Source organism: Pistacia vera, unplaced genomic scaffold, assembly GCF_008641045.1.
Source record: "Pistacia vera cultivar Batoury unplaced genomic scaffold, PisVer_v2 Contig377, whole genome shotgun sequence".
In the NCBI taxonomy this organism is placed as follows: Eukaryota; Viridiplantae; Streptophyta; class Magnoliopsida; order Sapindales; family Anacardiaceae; genus Pistacia; species Pistacia vera.
Window position 1 is genome coordinate 255,507 of NW_022196198.1, and position 13,669 is coordinate 269,175.

The 13,669-nt window shown below is 36.7% G+C and overlaps 1 protein-coding gene and 1 pseudogene across 1 annotated transcript; one reads left to right on the forward strand and one right to left on the reverse strand.

Moving 5' to 3' along the window:
* Nucleotides 1–435: 435 nt before the first annotated feature.
* On the forward strand, nucleotides 436–3,658 carry LOC116140739 (annotated as a pseudogene).
* A 695-nt stretch (nucleotides 3,659–4,353) lies between these two features.
* Nucleotides 4,354–11,763, reverse strand: LOC116140758 (exocyst complex component EXO84B-like). The gene is made up of 7 exons (XM_031426336.1): nucleotides 11,424–11,763; nucleotides 11,124–11,221; nucleotides 9,688–10,741; nucleotides 8,314–8,829; nucleotides 7,278–7,466; nucleotides 7,052–7,188; nucleotides 4,354–4,656 (listed from the first exon to the last, which is right to left on the reverse strand). Exons 1-7 carry the CDS (start codon nucleotides 11,568–11,570, stop codon nucleotides 4,512–4,514), a joined length of 2,286 nt encoding a protein of 761 aa, XP_031282196.1. The 5' UTR covers nucleotides 11,571–11,763; the 3' UTR covers nucleotides 4,354–4,511.
* Nucleotides 11,764–13,669: the final 1,906 nt, after the last annotated feature.

The following is a 13,669-nucleotide window of genomic DNA, read 5'->3' on the forward strand; positions in this document are numbered from 1 at the left end:
TAGTGTTATTATAGACCCTCGTTTTAGCTTACATGTGAAAAAATTCTCGGGAAAAGCAAGGTGTAACGCAGTATTGGAATAAATGAATGGCCTGATAACGACAGATCATCAGCTTGACCTGTCTTTCATGGTCCCGACCAACCCAGGAGACCTGACTTTTTACTCTTTAATAATAAAGATGACTTCAAGCCAAAGCAGGTCTAAATGCTGTCTCAATAGCGTGTCAATCTCAGAATCCAGAAACCACATAAATATGCATTAAAGTGAAACCGTGTTCGAAATCTCTGGATTCATTTAACATCATCATCTTCTTCATCCTCTATTTAATCACAAACAACGACATCACATTACAACAACTACCAAATCCAGCTGTTATCTTTGTCTCTCTTTCACACTCTCTTTTCTAGTTTCTAGTTTTCAGCTTCCTTGTCTTCAATGGCATTTAAGCCTCCTTTTTGGGCCAAGCTTCTAACTGAGACTGGTTAGTGCTTGTAAGTTTGAAACCCTTTTATTCCTTCTGGTTTTATTTCTGGGTTTAGATTGCCGGTATGAAGTTTTTTTTGTGCCATTTCTTGCTGTTATTAGCTTCTCTGCGTCTTTGCATGCTGTGTTTTTGTTGAATAGTGATGGGGTGGCTCTGTTGTCACTCTTCAGGCAATGGACCTCTATGCCATCTTCCTTAAGTTCGAGTTGGAATAGTTCAGATTCTACCATGTAAATGGGTTGGTATAGAATGTGATAGTAAGAATAATGTTGTCTCTTTTAACCTCACGGGTTATGCAATTTCTGGTCAGCTTGGACTCGAAATTGGTCACTTGGACAGTTGGAGACTATTGATTTGAGTACTAATGATTTCTTTGGTAATATACCAGAAGAACTAGGCAATTGTAGTGCACTTAAGAACTTTGATTTGTCTTCTAATAGATTCACTGGTCAAATACCTGGTAACTTCAAGTACTTGCAAAATTGGGGTTCTTGAGTTTGTTAGCAATTCGTTAGATGGTGAAATACCCGAATCGTTGTTTCGAATTCCAGGTTTGCAGGTTGTGTACTTGAATGATAACAATTTCAATGGTTCAATTCCTAGGAATGTCGGTGACTTGAGTGAGGTTGTGACCTTGTGGTTAAATGGAAATAGGTTATCTATACCATTCCAGAGTCTATGGGAATTGTAGTAAATTGCAAGACTTATTTGATGATAACAATCTAGTGGGTGTTTGCCAGAGAGTCTAAACATCTTGAAAACCTTGCTTATTTAGATGTTAGCAATAACAGTCTTATTGGTAGCATCCGTTTAGGTTCTGGCAACTGCAAGATTTTGATACTTTGGTTTTGTCATTTAACAATTTTAGTGCGGAGATTCCACCAGGTTTGGCAATTGTAGTAGCTTAACAACTCTAGCTATTGTGGGTAGCAACTTAACAGGCACTATCCCATCTTCCTTTGGCCTACTAGATAAGCTTTCTTATCTTGACCTTTGTGAAATCATTTGCCGGGAAAATTCCACCAGAATTAGGGCAGTGTAAGTCCTTAGAAACTTTGAGGTTATACACAAACCAACTTGAAGGTAAAATTCCAGATGAGCTAGGGATGCTGAGTAATTTACAGGATCTTGAACTTTTTTCCAACAATCTAACCGGTGAGATTCCACTTAGCATTTGGAAAATTTCTAGGCTTGAGAATCTTCTTGTGTATAGTAACTCCTTTCTGGGAGCTACCTTCAGAGTTGTCTCACCTCACTATCGAAGAACATTTCATTGTATAATAATCAGTTCTCTGGGGTCATACCTCAAAGCTCGGGATCAACAGCAGCTTAGTGCAGGTAGAGTTTACCAATAAAAGTTCACTGGTGAATCCACCAAACCTTTGCTTGGAAAGCAATTAAGAGTTCTTATATGGGTCTCAATCAATTTCATGGCCGCATTCCTTCTGACTCGGTAGTTGTTCGACTCTCAAGAGACTTATCCTCAGAGAATCGCTCACAGGGGTTCTCCCTGAATTTTCCAAAAATCCGGTTCTCTTTCATCTGGATATCAGTAAAAATAACATCACAGGTGCTATTCCAGTGAGCTTGCGAACTGCACTAATGTTGCTTCAATTGATCTTTCTGGGAACAAGCTTACAGGCTTATACCTCCAGAGCTGGGAAACCTCGTAAATCTTAGAAGTTGAATCTGTCACACAACCATTTGGAAGGTGTTTTGCCACCTCAGTCTCACATTGTGGAAAACTAGAAATTTTGGATGTGGGATTCAATTCATTGAACGGCTCCATTCCTCCAGTTTGAGCAGCTGCAAAAGTCTGTCCACTTTGAGTTTAAGAGAAAACCACTTTAGTGGGGGATTCCACATTTTTACCGGAACTGGAGAATCTTAAAGAGCTACAAATTGGCGGTAATCGGTTGGGAGTGAGATTCCATCATCAATTGGAGGTTTACAGAGTCTTCAATATGTGCTGAATCTCAGCAATAATGGTTTGACAGGTCAAATTCCTCAGAGTTGGGAATTTGATGTATCTAGAACAACTGGATATATCTACAACAACACCTGACAGGAACATTGGCTCCCCTCAGTAAAATCCAAACCTTAATGGAGGTCAATGTTTCATACAATCTCTTCACAGGTCCAATACCAGAGTCTGATTAAGTTGCCAGACTCATCCCATCACTTTCTTGGGCAATCCCGTCTTTGTGTCAATTGTCTTTCATCAGGTAGCTTAACTTGTTTTGGGAATAGTTCTTGAAGCCTTGTTATCATCATTCAAGCGGTCTGAAGGCCTTAGTAAATGCAATTGTTTTAATTGTCCTTGGAGCCTCACTGTCTCTTGTTTTCGTGCTGCTTGGACTGGTTTGTCTGTTTCTATTGCAAAGAAGGTCAAAGCAAGAACTTGAGATCTCTGCTGAAGAGGGGCCATCTTCCCTACTCAACAAAGTCATGAAGGCTACTGAGAATCTGAATGACCGGTATGTTATTGGAAGGGAGCTCATGGAGTTTTTACAAGGCGTTGTTGGGTCCGAACAAAGTTTTTGCTCTTAAGAAGCTTGTATTTGGAGGGCACAAGGCAGGACGCATGAGTATGATTAGAGAAATTGAAACTGTTGGGAAAGTTAGGCACCGCAATCTGGTAAGATTGGAAGAGTTTTGGTTGAGGAAGGACTGTGGTTTAGTAAGTACAGGTACTGGAGAATGGGAGTCTTCATGATGTCTTACATGCAACCAATCAGTCGCCAATTTTAGAATGGAATGTTCGCTATAAGATAGCAATCGGAATAGCCCATGGATTGGCTTATCTCCATCATGACTGTGATCCTGCTATGTGCACACGAGACATCAAGCCACAGAATATACTTTTAGACTCTGAGATGGAGCCTCATATACTGATTTCGGAATTGCTAAGCTCCTGGACCAGTCTCCTTCTTCAACATCATCAATCTTTGTTCCGGGGACAGTTGGTTACATTGCACCAGGTACTTCTTCTACATTCATTCTAGTTTCGGATTATCCTGTATCAAATCTCTTACATCAAATTTTATGACAGAAAATGCATTTACGACTAAAAAGAGCAGGGAGTCTGATGTATATAGTTACGGGTTGTTTTACTTGAACTGATAACGAGAAGAAAACCAATGGATATAGATATTGTGGGGTGGGTTAGTTCTGTCTGAGTAACACCAAAGAAATCAATCATATTGTTGATTCAAGCCTTAAGGAGGAATTTCTGGATTCAAATATCCGGAACAAGTTATTGGCCGCTTTCGGTAGCTTTGATGTACCACAAGGAGCCAAACAACAGACCTGATATGAGACAGTTGTCAAACGATTATCGAACATGAACATGAACATAACCCCCCAACGACACAAATGCAGCTAGGTCTTTACTCTTTAGAGTTTCTAACTCGGTCTTGTTAGAGGACCTAGCTAATACAGTCTAGCTTTTTATTATGTTCTACATCATAAATGCTGTACTTCAGATTTGATGGAACAGAAATAAAACTCTTCTTCCTCTACTTTACAGCAAAATATGCTAGTACAAGTATGTATCTCCCAGAAAAAAACTGGTCATCTATTAATCAGGCATCGGTATATTTATAATGGCTGACTGAGTTAGTTAGTTACTAACTGCTATATATGTCAACAATACACACGGCTTTGTATATTCAAAATGGTGTCAACACATTGCCAAGAACAGAATGACTTACAGGCATTGGATTCGGCGCTTAGAAGAATACCAGACTTCACCCATCATTGTAAAGATATACAAAATTTGAAATAAAGTGATCAGCATTTACAAACAGAAAAGAATTCCTAATTTTTGTATCATACAAGCATCAGCCATCAACCAATAGAATTTCAGGTGATGCTTTAAAATTTGAGAAGTGTGGAAAAAAAAGAAAGAAATTTGAACCCTAAGAAAAGGAAAAAAGAAAAAGGTGTCCTAATATGAATACAATGACTCACTTGCAAATCAATGGCAGACTGTCGGCTGTCTAATATACAGAGAAATATACATGAATTAGGAACTCCCATGGGATCTTACGGATGAAATCGACTGTGCTGAGACAGAGGCAGTTGGGCTGTTAAGCTCCTTGGGCTTTCCACTTAACCTTTCCATTGCTTCTTGGCAAATGTCATTAAACCAATCATCTTCTGGCAGCACACTGATGACAAATTAAATAAAATCTCAGTCAGCCTCAAAGAGAGATATTTTATGAATGCTGCATCTCAATATACCAAAATGCCAATGCCAATATACACTTTCCGAATTTCTTTTACTCCATTTGATTTATTCAAAATCAAAGGGAAAAAGTACGAAAGAATCATGTGGCAAAATCAAAGTTATGCCTCATAGCATCAAAGGAAGTTGTTCGAACTTAAGCTTAAGATAAGGCCATTTCAAAATCCATATAAATAAACATGGAAGTATCTAGCATTATAAAAAAATTCATTGATGATTTGCAATTTGATACTGCACAACTTGGATAACCAAAGTGAAGTTGACAATAATGTATAACAGTGTGTGATCCCAGACCAAAGATAGCCACAATAAAAGGTCAAAAGAAACATTGGTTGTTGTAATTCAACAGGATGCAGTCAATTCATTGCTAATATTGATGTCACAACAATGAAATGGCTAGAGAAAAACTTTTAAAAATCTACAAACAGTGCATCAACGCTTATTCATAGCTAGAAGAAAAATTAATCTAAAAGGGCAAAGAGCTAGGTCACCAAAATGGAATACTTATAATGCAGGAGACACATTAAAGCCGATGCTAAGGGGTGACTTCCAACGTTAATGCAGTATGGACTATGAAGATAACAGTCACAGATGTAGATATTTTAGGTTTGAGAAACATGGATGTTTCAAGGAATGATAAATGGGTGAACAAAAAAGGCTAAGCAATCGTGCTTCCGATAAATAAGAAGATCCACAACAGAGCTAATTGAAGTTCAATTTCATCTTGCTCCAAAGGTTACTTAGATTTTAAAAGTTGTTTGGCAAAGAAGAATAGACTAGCTCGTATAAAAGCTAAAAAGGGTTTAGATCAACTTCAGATATTCTGAATTCCCGATTATATGAAGGCTTTTTTATCCTTTAGTTGTTCTCAGAAAAGTGAGGAAAGAAATATCAGGACAAAACAATAGAAGAAATACAATAAAAATTCTTTTCAACATAGATGGAAGGAAGAGAAATAAAATCTGATGTCTTAGTTAATCTGGGTAGGAGGGGAAAAGGCAGAAGAGTGTCAAGGATAGCTGAAGATATCATATGAAATTTTGTAATAAAAACAAACAGACGCAATCAATTCCATCCAAACAAACCCATCTAGCCAGACTGAGCTGGCACACTTATATAAATCACTCTCTGTTTCTTTTAACCTATATCAATCCTATTTTTCTATTGAAAACTACGTCTTTTCTAAAATATCTTATTCCCAAGGATCTCCATGTCAAAATTCAAACCCAGAATCTTCTTACACAATCTTCATTCTCCAATCTAAGCCTTTTCACTTCAATCCTTGTTTTTCTTCATTTAGAATCAGTGTAGGAGACTTCACCACATCATTCAATTTCAGCAATTAATTAACCACTTGCTAGGCAACATTTACCAGGTTCTCACCAGTTTCAAACGATGTTGCTGATTTTGAAAGAATCTACCGTTGGTTGAAGTGGTTCCTCCAGTTATAGTTAGTTGGCATTTGTTGTCTTTATTAAGTGTGACAAAAGAGAGATATACAGAGAGACGAGATCCATTCTAGATTGGTTCCTTTCACCAACCTTTTCTAAGAACCAACAGAAGCTTAAAAAAATGGAAGTGTAGACAAATTGCAGCTCTTCTTAAAATAAGACACATATAACAACAGGATTTCCAAATTCTAAAATAGGACTCAACTACAGAACTAGATGTATGAAAAAGATAGGAGCTACTAACCCCATAATTAATATAACTGGACAATTTAATATTTCACTAAGCAGTGCCCCCATTAAAATTAGAATATCAGAAATACATCCAAACTTCCCATTTTCTTCCCTTCAAATATCAACATCATTTTGATAAAACTTAAAGAGTGATGAAGAGAAAAACAAATGGAAATAAGCCAGTCATTTGCCTTCCAAGTATCACGTAGCAGGTTTCATGAGGACAACTACATCAAGACAACCTAATCCTAAAGTAGACCAAACATCACATCAAGAGAACCCGCTTCAAAAATGCTAGTTGTAGGTCAAAGATACCTCACACAATGGCAAACTAAAAGTTTGGTGACTATCACATTTGAAATTACACCACAGTCCAATTTTTCAATGTTGTAATTACTTTGAGGTTGAAATATTCACATGTAACTAATCCATGAACTCATATATATCACAAATTTCTAGTTACAGTCCTAGGGGATAACTAAACAATGCGTATCAACTGCTTTTTACCTCTGAGGAGAAAGTTTAAAATCGAACTTTGGAAAAATACATGTATAATATAAATGTATCCAAATGCATAATAATTACGATTATATAAGAAAAATGAGACTGATTTCCAAAAGAAACTACATCATTTACCTATAGGGGTCCATGCCTGTAGCAGCAAATGCTGCAATGGCTTTAGATATGATCTCATTGACAACTCTATGCAAATTCCGCGACAAGTAGCGACCTTGAGAAGCAAAGCATATGACAAACTTCATATCGAGACAGAACTGCACATATGACAATAAGTAAATAGTTTATTACAAAAACTCAGTAGAGCCACAGAAATTACAAACAGGTGGATGCCAGATTTTCATACTTGTTGAAGACCAAGAGGTCCTAAAGGCCTTGGCCCTTCCTCAATATCATCCCAAAAGCTTTGGTCATTTGAAAGCCATAAGATGACAGTGTCTGTCAGTCTCATCAATAGTAGCGTTGCAAATCTTTCCCTTCCTACAAACATATCTGCTGCTATACTAGCCATCCTGTTTAGTTTTACATAAAGTTCCTGCATCGTAGAAGAATAACTCAGAACTGCACTGGGGAAAAACTTCATCGTAGAACAATTTTACAAAGAGCACAACTTTAAGAAAACTAATACAGTCCAGAGTCATACAAATAGATTCCTGCATACGTAAATACACAATTGAGAGAAGGGGGAAGGGGGGGTGTTATCTAACAGCCCCGTTCAATCCCAATAAGAAGTGTATATATATATTTGAATGTGTACGGGGAGAGATTTTATATAATAGCCCAGTTCAATCCCAATAATAAGTACAGCTGCATCAGGATAGTGTCAGAATAAGATTTCCTACCATTGCAGAAGATACAAATTTCCAAAGATCACTACTTTAAAAAGAAAACTAGGTAATCTTAGCAGTTTGCCATAAATTTTTCTTTCCTGGGAAATAAATTAATGCAAATTTGAATTCTTGGAATAAATTTCGATTTAAATAGAATTTAGACAGCATCTTAACACATGGGACCAAAAAAAAAAAAAAATTGGTAAAGCCTATAATACTTCTTTTAAGCTTGCTATTTTGTATAATTTAACTTAATTTAGCAAGTCATTATCCAATTAAACAGGATCATTAAGTCATTATGCATAGTGAATTCAAACTTTATGAATAAAAGAGCATTTAATATCTTGTAAAGGAGACAGCAATTTGTCACTGGAGAGAATGATTCCCAGACAAACAAAAGTATGTATTTTATAAAAATATATAAATCTGAAATGTAAAAGTCAAAAAATAAAAACAATATAAATATCCCAGATGCCTTTTCTTTAGAAGACTAGCAACAATATGAGGCAGGCAAAATATTGTGAGATAACCACTACAAAAAAAAAAATTTACCTGGAATATTGGAGATGGAAACCATTCCAATTCATCCACATTTCCATCCATGTTTATATACATGTCAGCACTGAGATGGCTATCACCATCTTCGGTAAAAATGAGATCTAGAGCATGCTGTCGACAGAAAGTATCTTTTAATCTATCCACTGAGTTCACAAGCCGCCTCTTCCATTCTCGTTGCTCAGGGTGACGATTTTGCCTGTCTGAAGTTCTTCTATGAGTGTCATCCCTGTAATTTGCTTGATGCAGAGGGGAGAGTTTCATGGCTGCACGTGGTAATAGTTCATCTGCTAGTACTGATGCATTGGCATATAACGCAATCTGCTGATCTTCAGTTTCAGCCATTCGCACAATTTTATTTCCTGAACCTTCAAAATTTGCTTCTTCTTCCATTGATCCAGGTAATGCCTTAATAAGCATGCTCACATACGAGTTAAATACATGGAATAGGCCTTCCAACGTTTGACCTCCCAACTGCATACTTAAAAGTGGTCCTACATCCTCAAAGAAATCCTGTAAAAACAGATGATACAGGCATCAAGCAAACATAAGATTAGACAACCACTACTGGAGAAGTCAAATGAGAAGAAAATCCATTAAACATCAATCAACCAATCCAAAAACTTTTCAAGAAATATATGACCTTCAATAATTAGGGTGACAACATCCAATAATCAAAGGTATTAAAGATAAATAAACTGGTGGTAGTCAATTCTCATTAAAGAAAACCACTGGTTTTAAATGAATATTTGCTTCTGGTATACCAAGGTACAATTGAAGGTATACAATGTTTAGGCATAATGCATGCAACATGTAAAAAACACATCTTCCTATCCTTACAAGTTCAAAGATTGTTATAAGAGAACAAAAAAGAAGCAAATAGAAAATAAAAAGGGAAATTGGGAGGAACTAATAGATACATATAATAAGTAAAATGACTTGTCCATTATCTCTACAAGTAACTTCCAACTAAAAATCAGTCACTCAAACAGGGCAGTTTCAAATGCCACACTAAGAAAGAATATACGACAAAATTTATTCACACACCCACATTTCGGAGATAAACAAAAAATTCAAGCCAAAACTTGCAACAGAGAGATCTTAATTTTTTATTAAACGAAGGAGAAAAGAAAGAAGGTTCTTGTGTCTAAAAGGGAAGTTACTATCACAAGCTTCTATCAATATCCTGGAACATCTACTCATAGAGCATACCTAGCATATGCCTAAGAACTAACAAGACAAATAAATCATGTACATTTTGAGCGCATGTAGAGAGAGATAAAAAGACAAAGGGGGAGGGAAAGGTAGGATGCATGGAGACAGTGATTCTACATTTTAGAGTCAAATATATGTGGGAAAAAAATTGCTCACCTGGACCATCAAATTGAACCGATGAGCACTACTAGTAAGCTTATGTTGCACTGCACTACCAAGGGATCCAGTGGAAGACCTTCCAGATTGACGCGTACCTGTTGGATGCAAGGTGAGCACCCAATCATCAGCAGCTGCCAAAGCAGCAGTGCTCTCCTCAATTCGTCTTAAATTAGCATCTAATGCTTGTTCAACACTAGGCCTAAAGAGTTTTAAGAGCACTGGACAAAGAGCCAAGCCACGAGCCTCCAACAGAGAACAATGACCTAAAGCTATTTGAACACACTCTGCGGCAGCTCTTAATCCACCAGCAGCCGCCGAAGAAGCTAAGGCATGTCTTTTTACAAGAAGAGCAAAAGCTTCTGTCTGTTTTGTAGCCCACATCACAAGCTCAGAGGTATAAGCACGCTCCTTACCAAAAATAGCCAACGAATCACTAGCAGCTTGAGCAATAGCGGAGAATACCAACTGTGAGAGGGCAGCAGTATATGCTCCTCCATATGAGGTGTTTGATGGACGAAGGCTTTGCATGTTATACTGATATCTCTGGTAATGTGCATTGAGTAGTAAACTATGAGCACGAGGGCCATCACCAAGCTTTTTAAGAGCTGATATGGCTGCACGAAGTTCAGCACCACGAGTGGAAGGTTGGCAAGCAGCTTCAGCAAGCTGATCAGCTAACCTTTGCCTGCGTTCAATGATAGCATTCTGTACACTCTGTAAAGACTGAATCACAGCAGGGTCCAAAGTTTGATTTTGCTTTGCTTCAGCAACCAATCTTTCTCCTTCATCAAGAGCTGCAAGAGCTTCATCGACTCTCCTCTCAGCTAACAATACGTCAAGGAGATCAGGGAATTCTACTGACCATTTTTCTATGTCAGAAGATCCTCTATTTTCAAGATTTGACAAATCACCATTTGAATCAGAAACTTTGACAGATAAGGAATCAATGTGAACTCCCTCAGCTAAACCATGAATTAAAGTAGCTTGAGTAGATAACAGGTTTCTGATGGACGAAAGCTCCCCCTCTAAATCTGATATCTCTTTTGATGTTCTGTTAGATAAACATTACTCTTGAAATCAAAAAACACAAATTAATTAATCATACCCCCACCATTCTCATAAATTATTTAAACATGCCATAAACATAAAATCGGTGGTTGTAGCAACACATATAGTGAAAAACCAAAAAAAGAAGAAGAAGAAGAAGCTCAGCAAGCTTTTAAACTGTGATAAACTAATCAGCCACTGAATAACTGCTCTAAAAAAGTTAAACAGAATTCACTTCCTCAGAGATTCATCTGTGTTTGAAAAGTTATAAGATCTTACCATCCACTAATGCTAGAGAATTCACCGCTAAACTCAATGCACAAACATAACTCAAATAAAACCCAAACATTCCCAGTAATTTCAACAGGAAATAAATCAACACTGACCGAATGAAGGCCGCATAATTAGCGTATACACTTCTACGCATTTCTTCAGCAGAAGCTTTCTTCAAATCCAGAAGATACGAACATAATTGCTTTATTTCCTATTTCACAATAAAACAAAAACAAACTCTCACTTCTAAACTCGCAACAACGCGAAAAAGAAAAAACGCAATTCCACAACAAAAGAATATAATTGCCGGTATTGTTACCGGAGTTCACATCAATTCGGTAACTATAATAACAATAAGTATAATATCCTAATGCATGATTTATACGGCAGATTAAAGAAACGAAAGGACAAACCTTTTCATTGAGAGAGCACTTAGACTTGACATAGACATCGGCATCGAATTTGTCCGACTTGAACAAGTTCAAACCTTCCTCGACTTTGGCGGCGCCGTTTTCCTTCGCCGGCGCCGCCCGCGATCGAGCCGTCTTGGTTGCTGACATGTTGCAGTGAAATCAATCGGCGGATCAGGCGAAGATGAAGATCAGAATCCAAGGTAGATCTGAGCGAGAATATAGAGAGAGAGAGAGAGAGAGAGAGGTGGTGGTGTCGTTGCTGTTGGTAGAAAGAACAGAGGAGTTGTTGGCGTGGGCAAGCACAGCACGACTCTCTTTGCTTCCAATAATTTTCTTTTCTTTCCTTTCCTCGCTGGATTTACTCGAGCGTGCTTGGTGAATTATTTCTTCCTTGAGGTTTGGCCAAAGTATGGAAGGTCCAGTAGAATCTGATAGTAACATTTAGGTCCTTGTAAGCCTGAAAGGAACCAGCCTTTTAAAATTGTTTTTTAAAAGTCTAAGGTACCCCCAATCTAAATTAATAGAATTAAAATAAAAATAAACGGCTGCTAAATAAGAATTATGGTAAAAATTTAGAACAATTCTATTAATTATATGAAAATAAAAATTAACAGATTAAAGATATTTAATGTTTACAAAAAAAAAAAAAAAAAAAATTAAAAAAATTGATGCTGATAAGAATCTAAATGTCATTATTATATTCTACTGGACAGATTATACTTCAGGGGTTAAAAAAATTAACTCTTTGTCTGGTTGACTGTCAACTTACTTGCTACTAAGCATTTGGTGAAAGCGGTAAACTACCGTTATTTGCGTTTCTAACAGTGATTATGGGGAATATCATTAATACCCCTATTGTTTTCACAATACAATCCATACTTTTGTAATTTTAATAAATCACATCCCCATTTGTTTTCGAAATGATTCAAAAACTACCCTCAAAAGTCAAATCTCAATTTTAATTCCGTAAGTCTTTTTTATTATATGAAATTTTTAAATAACTAAATTACCTTAATTGTAAAATAATTTTTAAGAATGCGATCAAATGTTGACAAATATTGGTTTCTTTCAAACAAAGCATAATAATTGTTTTATTTTTATTTTATTAGTCTGCTTTTCCTTTTGGAATGAGAATGAAAATAATATTCAACTAAATTATCATCAAAATGATCCTAGCACTTTGAATTTTATACATTTTCTTTACTCTACTATTAGCAAATGTCCTACTAGCAACTTTTAACCTTATTTAGGTTAACCCCATCATTTTCTTCCCACTCTACTCCAAACACAAATAATTAGATTTACCAATCACCACTGAATGACCTAATAGTAAAAGAAAGTTCCACGAGCTTCTGAGTTTGAGTCCACACAATCACTAATTAAGGTGGTTATTAAGATTCTTACTCGGTTGACAATTCTAAAGCTTCAGAGAATTAGTTGAAGTATGCACAGATTAGTTCGGACATCCTCGATAATTAAAAAAAAAAAAAAAAGATTTACCACACCTTTTCACCACCGCCAAATTGAAATTTTCAAACTCCATTCTCAAAGCCCAAACACAACACCTATAACCATTATCACTAATAGACCCACCGCCATCAATACAATGAATTAGTAGTCGGACCAAATCCAATGTGACAAAACACAAGCCTCCTTAATGCCTAAGGAAAAGTGTTGTTGACAATGGCTAATGGTGTTGGTGGGTGGCTTTAGGCTCTCGTTAGTTTCTTATGGATTTCTATTTGTTGAGAATTTTAATGGGTTCTATTCTTCATAAATGAGTAAGGATGTAAAAAACCCAACCTAACCCTATTTAAGTCGTGGTCAGGCCAACGGACTCAGACTGTGCTCAATCCCACTTGGGCAAATTCATACTTGAGCTTGAGCATTGAAAATCAGGCCTAAGGTATACTTGAGTCCTGCCTCCTGAGTTGAGCCTGAGATTTGGTAAGGTTGGATTAGGCCAAGGTATATTATATGAAATTTTACCCCTAAAAAACAACATCAACAGTTGCTATGAAGTAAAATTATATCCAGAAACCACATAAAAATATGCATTAAAGTGAAACCGTGTTCGAAATATCTTGGATTATTAACATCATCCTCTTCTTCATCTCTATTTAATCACAAACAACACACCATTACAACAACTACCAAATCCTGCTGTTATCTTTGTGTCTCTCTTCACACTCTCTTTCTAGTTTCTAGTTTTCATCTTCCTGTCTTCAATGGCATTTAAGCCTCCT

What these genes read in the sequence shown, in the direction of transcription:
- LOC116140758 (XM_031426336.1), bottom strand. Translation starts at nt 11,570, where the DNA reads ATGTCAGCAACCAAGACGGCTCGATCGCGGGCGGCGCCGGCGAAGGAA. An exon ending in AGTGCTCTCTCAATGAAAAG is followed by an intron (nt 11,222 to 11,423) that starts GTTTGTCCTTTC and finishes ATTGTGAAATAG; the next exon opens with GAAATAAAGCAATTATGTTC. An exon ending in AATTATGCGGCCTTCATTCG is followed by an intron (nt 10,742 to 11,123) that starts GTCAGTGTTGAT and finishes TTTATCTAACAG; the next exon opens with AACATCAAAAGAGATATCAG.